Below are 12,274 nucleotides of genomic sequence, written 5' to 3' on the forward strand. Positions count from 1 at the left end.
AGCTTCTGTGCATGTGAGGCACTGTGGGTCGGTTCCACTGATCGTTTTAAATTCATATCCATCCATCCATTCTTCGTCCTCATGTTTTGAATTGTGGTCAATATAGGATTTTGGGTTTTTAATTTTCATTTCATCTCATTTCGTACCGTTAGGAGCCGATGACCTAGATGTTTCTTCTTTTCTTCTTTCTTGCCTTATGACTGAGACGTCGTGACTATCGTAATATGCAGCCATCTAGCCGATGAACCATACGCCGCCATTCTTCCCTATCTAAAGCTTCCAATGTGGTTGCTCTGAGAGAACTCTGTTGGGGGCCGTTCACCATGTCAATCCATCATGTTGGTACTTGTCCTCGTCTGGTTCCCTGGACTTTACCCTCAACAATCAACTTTTGAAGACTACAATCTCAGCGCATTATATGTCCAAAGTAGCGTACGATCTGCTGGGAGACCTTACACGATAGGCAAACTTTTATCTGAAGTTGGTTCAGGATTAATGTGTTCTTGCGATGAGCTGTCCAAGGAATCCTCAACATTTTCCTCTTGCACCCCATTTCAAAGCTTTCTATCTGTTCACGATCACGTTTGAGGATGGTCCATGTCTCTGCGCCATACAAGAAGACTGAGAAGACTAAAGATTCAACGAGCTTCTTTTTTTTGTATTAATGGTGATGTTATTATCTTTCCAGATCTTCCGCAGACGGATCATTGCTACCTTTGCTCTTTCAATTCTTTGCTTTATTTCATCTTTGGAACCACCAGAATTGGATAGTAGGGAGCCTAGATATACATACTGATGTACAACTTCACAACCTCCAATTTGTTGGACATGTGGACTGTTGTTGTTCTTACAATCAACAGTCATGACTTTGGTTTTCTGTCGATTTAGGTGTAAACCAATTTCAAGGCTTGCTTCCTCCACTCTCTTGATCGGCTCTGTCAACTCCTGTTCAGATGATGCTATCAAGGTGGTGTCATCAGCAAATCTCAAGTTGTTGATCTTGCATCCCCAATGGTAAATCCTTTGTCCCAGTCATCTAATGCAGTTCTCATTGCATATTCACCACAGAGATTGCAAAGTAATGATGGCAGGATACGTCCCTGACGGACTCCAGCCCTCTTCGAAACTGCTGTGACTTTTTGTTTTGAATATTCACAGTGGCTGTATTTTCCTTATACAAGGACTTGAGATCAATCAAATGGAGTGGCAAACCCATGTCATCTAAAATTTTCCAAAGATGGTTCCATTTGACGGTATTGAAGTCCTTTTGGTAGTCAGTAAAGCACAGGTATACCGGAACATTCAATTCTCTAGTCTTTTCTATGATTTGTCTTAGGCTTAAGATCTGTTCTCGAGTGCCTTTTACTTTCATGAATCCAGTCTGGACTTCAGGAATTTGATACTCTAGGAATGCCCGGAGTCTTGTATGCAGGATATGAAGCATAACTTTACTGGCATGTGAAAACAAAGCAATTAAGCAATAATTTCCACATTTTTTCCTCAACCCTTTCTTGTGGATTGGGACAAAGATTGACTGTACCCATTCCTCGAGCCAGCTTCTAGAATTCCATATTGCTTGGAAGATTTTCAATAGCATTTCAATTCCAGCATCGCCTGTAGCTTTCAAGACTTCTGCAATTATTCTATCAGGTCAACACGCTTTTCCAGTTCTCAGCCTTTTCAAAGCCATTTCTACTTCATCTCGGAGGATGTTAGGTTCAGGATCTATTTGTCTATCTTCACTTGGTCTTGTGCGTTGCATTGTTCACTGTACAGATCCTGGCAGTACAATCTTCATGCTTCTAGAACATTCTCTATATCCACAATATCATCACCCTTTGGGTTCTGTACAATCCAGGAATATGGCTTGAAATCTCGAGTGATTATTCTAATTTTGTCAAAAAGATCCTTGCTGTGGTTTTGATTTGCATTTAAACAACTCGTATAGAAATGTATTTGCACATTGAGTGCGTGCACTGCATTCTGAACTACAAGTGAATATCAAGTCTACTTATCCGCTCCACTGCCTCGGATGTTATTGAGTTGAGGTCTACTATGTTGCCTGAGAAAGCTCGAAGTGGATCTTAGGCAGTTTAATCTACTCCAGGTTTAGTGTGGAAGGTTGAAGCCAGTAAGTTTTATGGATGGTTTTTTTATTTTCACTATTCCTCGTGGTGGAGAAGAGAGCCTCTCTTTTAACCAGTCGATGGTGGGGATGAAGCAGGTGGATGTGATCTTCATCGCAGTCTTCCAAGCAGATTGTCGAAACTTAAGATGTTTGCATTGCTTTTTGACATCTTCGTGAATTGGTAGTGGCCTTATTCCTCAGCTTCCTAGACAAAGATGAAACAGGTCCTCCTGTTATCTGATGGTGTGAAGGTAGTATATTATTGAACAGATTGGTGTAGCACGAAGTGTACCAGTTATAATCCTGTTGTCCTTTCTCTGTACACTAGTCACCTTTGTAGGAGGGACTTTTTTTGCTCAAGTTTTAACGGCTCACAAACACATTGTAAGTTTTCACCAACTCAAGGGTGGGATTGGGAAGATAGCAGCCATAGCCTTAATTAAGGTACATGTCCAGCATTTGAATGGTGTGAAAATAGGAAAACCAAAAAATACTATCTCCAGGGCTGCCGACGGTGGGATTCAAACCTGCCATCCCTCAAATGCAAATTCACAGCTATGCAACCCTAACCACACAGCCAACTTACTCGGTTATATGAGGAACAGAACGTATGGCACGACTAGTTCTGTTTCTTTGCAGTACCTGGTTGTTGAGGTCTGATATAGTGAGTTCCTTTATATTATTATGCCCTGTGTCTCTGCTGTATTACATTCCATTGCAAGAGTTGCTTCATGGTGCACAATTCTTTCTGCAAGTGAGTGAATGTGTGAATTTTTTACTTAATTCGCAAAAACCCTGTTCCTCATTTTTCAGAAGTAAATCGGACTGTTCTAGTTTATGCCAAAAAGGTTACTATAAAATGTTTTGTTATAGAGAGCTGTTTTTCACTGTTGTCTGCTCACCTGATCTGAATTGGCATGAATTCTCACATCTAGGACAACCAACTTGGGGGGCATCAATTTATCATGCCCTATTCAACATCATAATGTACATTCTTTCTGATGACTCTAGCTGTTCTACATACCAGTTTGTCAGTCTATTTGCCAGAGGGTATGTTGTAATTAAGGACTAATTTACAGTGATAGAGAAATATAAATTCAGAACGCCCTTACCACATTTACTCGCATATAAGACCAGTTTTTATCCTATTTTCAATGCTGAAAATCAAGGAAGGTCTTATATACACATATCTCAAAAATTAAGAGGGTATCAAAATATTAATTAAATAACTATACATACGAACATCCTCGAAAATATATTTCAGAACAGAAAATATATTATTCAGGTTTTAAAAAATACAATTATGGACCATTATACAATATTAGCCTGATATAAATCTACCACAATTGCGGCAAGTATCTGCACGTGGTAGGGTGGCCCTAATTTCATGTTCACCGCGTCTGAAATAAACGGAAAATACCATTAAGGATATTCTTCTTCTAAAATTAAAGTAGATGCATTATTACTATTAAGGGAGAAAGTTTCAGAACAAAAATAAATTGCATTTATCTGTTGTTACATTTCATTCATCACTGTTGTGAATATCTCGTCATGTTTGGTTGAACAGCGAATTAACGGGCAGCATCCCCTACACCCCTACACCATTCTCATCGGCAAACATACAAACATTTAATTTAAAAGAAGCAGAATAATTATGCTTACTGGTATTAATGTTACCACTCATAGTCTTACATAATTAATTCCAGTGAGATTGTAACTTTCCCTGACTACCAGCAGGTTACTGTAACTTGACTGAATGACTGCTACCTGATAAAGCATATTGACAAAGGCAAGAGTGAGAGGATTGGCTCAAGGCTGGTTGGAAAGCGGTTTTGGGGCAGGGGTTTCCGAGGTATATTTCTAATAGCAGCTAGTCACAGCCTTTTTCCCGGTTACGAAAGTATGCCGTTTCTTGTACTGTCACCCACAAAGTAACCTACGGTAACAGCAATTCGTACCGTACACTCTCGATATGTAATGCAAGAATGTCCACAGAATACCGAATCGAAAATAGTAATAACCTGATCCTTTCCCATTAAACAATGCCTAGTAAAAGGGACTCTGTAGTAAATACGCATCATTAGTTACTTGTATTTCGGGTCTAATATGCAAGGCAAAAATTATATGCGATCAGGTTGTATACGCAAGAAAATACAGTACATGTTTCACCTTCAGTAATTCGTAAAGATTGTTATGTAACATCTTACTACAAGACTGCGGGGTAGTTGAAACTCAGGGATGATGATTATACTCAGCTGCTTGCTTGCTTACTGCTAAGAATTTAAATATTTAATGCTTCCTCATATTTGGTCACGTCCATTGTTCACATGACTCAAGTGCATGGTTGGGACGAAAGGTTTACAACTAATACTCTTCAGGTTTCATACGGTGAAGTTGAGTAAGTCATTTATTGTCACAACCTCTCAGTTAAACAGTGACCTTAAACTGTATGAAATGTTCGAGCTCTTACCCACATTAGACACTACAGTCCAGGATTATACAGGAAGCTGTAGAAATACGCAGAAATTCTAACAATTTCAACAGAGATACTGGCTATCAATTAAGTAATACGTGGTTGCCAGCCATTAAGGGTTTACGTAGGTAGTTCCCTTCCCTGTCCCTTCACTATTGTTATTTTGTTTCGGTGTTTTCCAAATTCATACGTACCTCTTCACTAGATGTTTCATTCCAGGCTTGTGTCAATGTCATACTTTCATATGTGTGTACATCTGTTATGTGATCCCCTCTCAGACTGATTCTGATGGTTCCATCAGCTTCCGCTTTGAACACTAGCGCTGTACTGTATCCGGTGAGCCATCTGATGACGAATGAACATACCACTTCCACTTCTATTATAACGTCTAAATTCGAACCTCATTTTTTGAGAAGCCTTCCTCGTGAACAGTCAAGATTTTCTTCTGAAGATGCAGAACAAAAGTTCTCTGCGAAACATAAAGAATTTCACCTTATTTTCTTGACATGGCATAAGCCCGAAAGCCTATACCATGTCCATATGAAATACAGCTAAGTAGTTTCAAAACTTGAAAAAAATGTGTCCTTATATTAATATGCAAGTGAATTTCACCAAACATCTATGCTTCTGAAATGTTGCAAGAAATATTTAATCTTTTAGATATACATATTTTAGATGATAAGTTTAATCTTAATTTCTCCTCAGTATGAAAATCCTTGTCCTTTTATGAGTCCTCTTCTTTGTAGTTATATTTTCATATATTAATTGATAAATTTAATTTACACTGGCAGTCGGTTACACCAAAGGGACCTTGGCCCTACTTGTAATTAACTTTAAATAAATTTCTATACAGAGTATCTGTATCAGTAGTTGATATTTGTCTATGTCTCAATCCAGTACACCTGTTAGGTAGCATTATTAGTGCATTGGAGGAGATCTGATTTTGAGGAATCTGAAACAAATTTACATGATGTGTAATGTCCAATAATGGACCATTTATATTGGTACAAATTTACATGCCAGTTTGTATTTTTCAGCCAGCTTTAGGTGGTACGCCCTCCCTCTACCAAAGCACAGTGATCCACAGTGGTCTTGTGTGCCATATCAGAGGTACGGTCACACTGCAGTCGCATATGGAACCAAGATCTATGTTTGGGGAGGTCGCAATGATGAAGCTGCCTGTAATATTCTTTTCTGTTTTGATACCGGTAAGTATCACCTGAATAATGATCAACAGAAGAATGAGTTTGGGTCTGATGACCTTAATGTTAATGCTCCTTAAACTGAAATCTTCATCAAAAAGAAAATTGGTATAGGAACACTAATTTCTCCATTTGAAAATATTACAGTACTTCTGTTACAAAATGGCTGATTGTGTAATTATGTAAATCATATGGAGTCATGGTCAACAAGCTGCTGAATCAGCAGAAATATATGTACAGTGTAGGAGAGGGAGATGTTTGCGCCGCCGAGGATGTACAATTCCCTACGTTAGAATAAGCCAAAAGACGTGGAAAAAAAAAATGTAATGGTTTATCAGGAAAAAATGTTTAGGGCAATATCTTTTTAATCACATCTACCATCGTATGAAATTAATTTCATTTTGGACCGTATTGATCATTTATCCACTATCAACGAGGATGAGAAGGTCCACCTGTTCAATATTGTATTGGATAGGTGGACGCATCTACCATGACAAGCATGCTTCCTATAGGCTTGGTATATGCTTTGCATTGTAGACATACAGTGAGCGGTTCACCCAATAATCCATGTTATTGAAGCCACTTTTTGTGTGTGTATTCAAACCACAAATACCATGATAAGAGAATATTCCCTGTGCTAAGTGAATTTATTGGGGAAAAATTCCTTAACAGGCAGGTGTCCAATTCAGCAAGAGTACGTGCATTAGTGTAGCGTGTTGCGATACTGGTTGTGTGACCCCACGCAATGAACATTGAGACTTGTATGCAAATGTGCAGTTCTAGATGTGGAAGAAATTATCCTGGCAAACATCTTGTGGGTGGGGCCCACAGACAAAGAACAAATCCAGAGTATCCCCTGCCTGTCATAAGCGGCAACTAAAAGGAGTGACTTAGGTGCGGAAATGGATTATGGTATTGAAATCAGGAATTGGACCCACTGTGGGTGGAAGGATTTGAATACATTCACAGGTAATTCCTGCGTGTTATATAGTAGAAGGTGACAAAAAATGTCATATGACCATCGGTGCCCTATCGATGGTTAATTGTAAACCGATTAAAATGTATGTGCATGCTGCTTATAGAGAGGCCTCATACATATCTGATAACACTCAAATGCCCAGATGTTATACACAGCCTCTTGAGCGGAAGCACTATGTACCCTGCAGTGGTATCTGCCTGACAACACAAGTCCCCCACAACCAAATTATTATTATTATCATCAGTTTATTTCTATTTTATTAGTATTAAGCTCTGTATATGCTTTCATCACATCGAAGTTGTTTACGGGGAACTAGAAGGTCTTAAGAAAATGCACACTGGTAGTTTGCTACTCAAGACAGGCACTGCAGTTCATGCTGTTAAGTTGCTGGAGTGCAGCCAGTCTGGCAAATCTCCATCACACCAGGAAGCGCACCATAAGATTAACTACTTGAATGCACCTGCCAAGCCACTAGACTTCAGCGTTATAGCACGGAGTATACTAGGTTCATCGTTTCTTCCAGCAATACCTGTGAAGTTCGCTGTGCCCAAGGCGCAAAGAGAAAAAGCTTGAAGGTGGGGCCAACGAGCCTTCAATTACAAAGAACCCTGTGCCAGCTAAGAAAACTAAGCCTTCACAGCAGGGGAGGAAGACAAAGTCTCTCTGGTTCGTCACTTTCGCTAGTTGGCCGTAGTGGTGATGATATACCCTCCAGATGGACAGCATGTCATCCCTCTACGTGTACTTCCAGGCGTCGCGACTCCAGTTTCCCTCAAACTTCTTCGGCATGGAAGCCGGGCTGAATAGTTCAAGTGGTAGAGCTCTGGCTTTCTGAGGCGAACTTGTCAGGTTTGATCCTGGCTCAGTACGGTGGTATTTGAAGGTGCTCAAATACACCGGCCTCGTGTTGTAGATTTACTCGCACATTAAATAACTCCTGCGGGACCAAATTTTGGCACCTAGCAGTCTTTTGAAAACCATCACGTACTCTTACACGATGAAAAAAGTATATTTTTTGGCATCACTTTAATATTTTCTGGGTTTTGTGCTAAAGGTACAGCTATGATTCTTGTAACATATAAAAAGCAGTATATTCTGAGCTGTTTATGACCATGTAGTACTACTTTGCTTGTATAGGATGTGCGAAATGAATAAAAATTTGGACAGATATGTTTTCCAAAAAAAATTTGTATAAGTTACTTTAACTACACATTTCTCAGTTGTTTTTGATTCAAATACTCTCAAAGTTTGTTCACATACTGGGAATAGACGTTGACAGATGAGTAACCACTTTGTCTCATTATTATTGTGACAGAATGCAAGAAAAAAATTCTGAACGCTTTCTTTTCAAATTTATTCAAAAACATGTATCAATTTTTCTCTTCCCAATCCAGGCTTACTATTTTTTGGAAATGAAAATAGGTTAACATTCAAGTACTCCATTAGCCACGTTAATGTACAAAAAATTAGCCCTCTATCTTAAATGGTTTTTTAGTTATTGGTACCTTAACATGAAAAATGAGTATTAATGCGAAACAGCTGGCAAAGTTAAAAGTATATTTTTCAGAGGGTTACCTGTATTTTAGAACATCCCAGCTGCATAATCATGATCTTTCTCTAGTTCTGATTCTTCCCTCTTCCTATTTATATTCCTATTTCTCATCCTGGCCTCTTTGGTGATCTGTTCAGCATACTTTTCGGCATCTTGTACTCTCCACCTTGTCAACAGTGATGACACTATTTTTCATATTAGGTCCACATTTTATCCTCAAGTTCTTCAATACATTCATTCTAGATATTACAACTCCATTGAAACAAATTACTGCATCTAAAACACTCATCTTGAGAGTATTATGCCCAACGAGAACATTTTTTGGTGCTCATCCCCAAATACAATGGTTCAAACTTGCATTAGGATTCTGAGTGCCACCATGTAAGCACTTGGCGAGGAGTTTTGTGTCACTCAGATCTCTGTAAATTGCATTAATGGCAGCCATTACCGCTGCAGGAAGAGAATGTTTATGAGTGTAGAGCTCACCAGATACCAGTGCTCTTTGATAATCACACGAAGTGTCACTACCCTTTGGATAGAGCTCGTGAATTGGGTGAACGTCCGTGGAGCACTTATGAAAAAATGTGGCCCACACTGCCCTTCTCATTACATGTACATCATTCGATGATGCAGTTCTCCTGATAGCTAGACCATAATAATTTTGATGTACATCTATTTCCCCATCAGTTAAACTACCTCGTCCTGACAATGTTTCGCCACCACAAAATCAAACATTTAATGATGATATCCAAGCAACACGATGTTCAACATAAACAATGTATACAAATACATGGGGCAAGCAGAAATATTTCAAGGTGTTTAAACATAACCCAGGATTGCCAACCAAGGAATTCATGCATTTTTCAAGATGCTAAACAAGGGACCTTCTGTGTTATGTCTAATGATAACCAACAGTACACTGATGACATATACTGTAAGTAGGCGTGACGCTTGGGACTCTTATTTTAAAAAACGAATTTAAGGTACTTTTAGACATCTAAACCCCAACAAGCTATATATATTTGGATTCAGAAAAGAATGAAGAATTTCATGGTGCCAAAATAAAAAAATCAATTTTTTCATCATGCAAGAGTACGTGGTGTCCTTGGGACATAAAACTAATAACATTATTTATAATTCGGGATGGAACTTCGTGTTCGCTCTCCCTCTTGGAGCAAAAATTAATGCTTTGTTGTGACCGGCTGTGGACCACATTATTTCAACCGTTTGCATCCTTGAGCTTTAATTCTTTATACCACTTCTCGTGATCTAAAGCTTTGTTCATTGGACTCGGTCGTAATCGTATTTCTGCAATCACTGGATTATGGTCTCGGTATGTTTTACGCAATTTTGCAATTTCCTTCATAGGAGGGATAAGGGAGTGCAGGGAAGGGCTCCTTCCTTCCCAGCCTCAGATCAAGATGTTGGTATGTAGGTCTGCGAAAGCCGCTGCCAAGCCAGCGGAGATGGCAACTTCGACCAGGGCTGGAAATCAACCTCCCAGTCCGTCTAGACAAGAAGAGAAGGTTCAGAAGGAAAGAGCCCTTCCCTACGCTACCTTATCCCTCCTATGAAGGAGAAAACATGCTGTCATTCTGGAGAGTATAATATGTCAGCACCAGCAGATCTACTTGCTGTACAACCTGTGCTTCACTTGTAAGAACCCCCCCACCGAAAGCATCGACGATGCACTAGGCATCCATCACCTCATCACATTGAGCATTCGTCTCCAGCCTCAGATCAAAATGTTGGTATTTAGGTTAGCATCTCACCGCTTACAACCTAGAACCTTTTTCAAGTCCACACTGTGGCACTGTTACAGTGGAATTTGTAACATTTATGACAGGTATCTTGCTGAGCTGCACCAGCTAATCCGTCAGTTCGTGACGAGTATTGTCTGTATTCGAGAAACTAATCTCAGACCAGATCATCATACAGTGTTAAGAAATTTAAGGCTATACTTGGAAAAACGGGATTATGCTAATGAGTCTTCCGGTGGGATTGATATTTTCACTTGTTCTGTCACCTACAGCGAAGCAGTTCCACTAAGAACGCAGGTGGAGGCAGTAGCCATATGTGTTTCATTGCTTTTCATAACAACAGTTTATAATTTTTATTCCCCACCAAGTCAGCCTCTGAATATCAATGATGTAATTGACATTATAGATCAGCTCCCAACTCCTTTCCTCTAATTTGGTGATTTTAACACCCATCACGGGCCTCTGAAATAGCTTACACCAGAGGAAGGGAATTGAAGAATTTGATAGGAGAGCTGCTTGTATGCATTTTGAGTACAGGGGAATCAACGCACTTCAGCGTAATGCACAGTACCTTCTTCTGCATCGGCATTAGTCTGTGGAGCCATGCGCCCGTTCCCCTGCTTTGGTGGGATGTACATGACGACCTATGTGACAGTGACAGTTTCAAAGTTGTCCTCACTTTGTTGAAACAGAAATCCATCGAGGAGGAGCTTTGATTGATTCTAAAATGTGCTCATTGGCCAGAGTTCACATCATTAGCTTTAACAACCCAAATGGCCGGAACATATATAAGTTACATCACACAAGTTATTCATGCTGCTGCTAAGGAGTCCATTCCATCTTTTTTTGAGACTACTTGACAAAAATTCGTTCCTTGTTGTAACAAAGAAATTACAGCAGCTATAAAAGAGTGACATCACGCTCATAAACACTATATCATGCAGCCTGCTGTGACCAACTTAGTAATATTTAAGAAACTCTGCGCTAAGGCGTGAGTTCTTATTCGACATAGTAAGAAAGTTTCATGAGAAAGAAGTTGTAGGTTTGGATCCTACTGGGTTGGCCATTCTTGTTCTGTACTTTGTTTTTATTTTTCTGCTACATGTTTTACATCGTGTTTTCCCATTTTCATACCAGGCTGCAACTTAATTAAGGCCGTGGTCACTCTTTCCCACTCCTATTCCATCATCCCCATAAGACTTATGTTTATGAAAGAGTTGTTAAAGCCATTAAGTTTAGCGATAGTACGTATAGTGTTCAGTTCGTTATTTAAATCTTTTTTTAGACATAGGGGTGTTGAAGGCACGAAAAATTATGATGTTATAAGTAGCACGTTTATGTGCTTGAGGGTGTGAAGAATCCTGCCGTATTGTGGTTGCTGTTTGTCATTAATTATTATTATTATTATTATTATTATTATTATTATTATTATTATTATTATTATTATTTAGGGAAGTGTTTTTGTTATTATTAATGAAGATTTTTTTCAAGTTTTCTTTTTACTTCATAAAGCGTATCATCAACATATTCTAACACCGTCCTAAAACCACGTTAACAAAAGACAACACCAAACCCACTGCATTTTCCACTTTTACTTTCACTTAAGATGCTTATAAAATAACAAATGTTCTTAAAAAACACAACATGAAAATTTCTTTTAGAACCAGTAACAGAAATCTTGATATTTTACACAACTCTAAATCATTAAATAAATCTAATGCTTTTTCTAAATCTGGAGTATACAGATTCAAATGTAACAACTGCAGCTCCTCGTACATTGGACAGACTGGACGTAACTTTAATATCAGATACTGCAAACATATCAACACCATTAAAGACAACAGATTCTCTGACAACACGTACAAGACTCCAAACATAATTTCACCAGTATTGAAAAAGACATAAAAATACTTAAAATCATTAACAAAGGCCCCCTTCTAAATATTACTGAAAATTGTTTTATTCACCTTGACCAATAATTCAACCCTAATTTCAATTTAAACTACATTTCTGAAAAACCCAATATTCTATTTGACTTCCTAATTCTTCTTCTCAAAAATGTTAAATTTCTAAACCCGAATTCAATTTTCCATGCCTTACACAGTTCCTACCCATGTTTTCTACCTCCAATTACCCATCCTCCTAACCCACCTTAAACTACCCCTCCTTTATTTCCCTAT

At 38.7% G+C, this 12,274-nt stretch overlaps 1 protein-coding gene across 3 annotated transcripts in view; it reads left to right on the plus strand.

Moving 5' to 3' along the window:
* Positions 1–12,274, plus strand: part of LOC136881060 (kelch domain-containing protein 3) — a 132,102-nt gene that overhangs the window by 33,944 nt on the left and 85,884 nt on the right. For all 3 annotated transcript variants that reach the window (XM_067153668.2, XM_067153670.2, XM_067153669.2), the window contains one exon: positions 5,639–5,809. In XM_067153668.2, coding sequence (XP_067009769.1) covers positions 5,639–5,809 — 171 coding nt within the window. The remainder of the gene's footprint in view (positions 1–5,638; positions 5,810–12,274) is intronic.

Source organism: Anabrus simplex, chromosome 9 (genome assembly GCF_040414725.1).
Source record: "Anabrus simplex isolate iqAnaSimp1 chromosome 9, ASM4041472v1, whole genome shotgun sequence".
Taxonomy (NCBI): domain Eukaryota; kingdom Metazoa; phylum Arthropoda; class Insecta; order Orthoptera; family Tettigoniidae; genus Anabrus; species Anabrus simplex.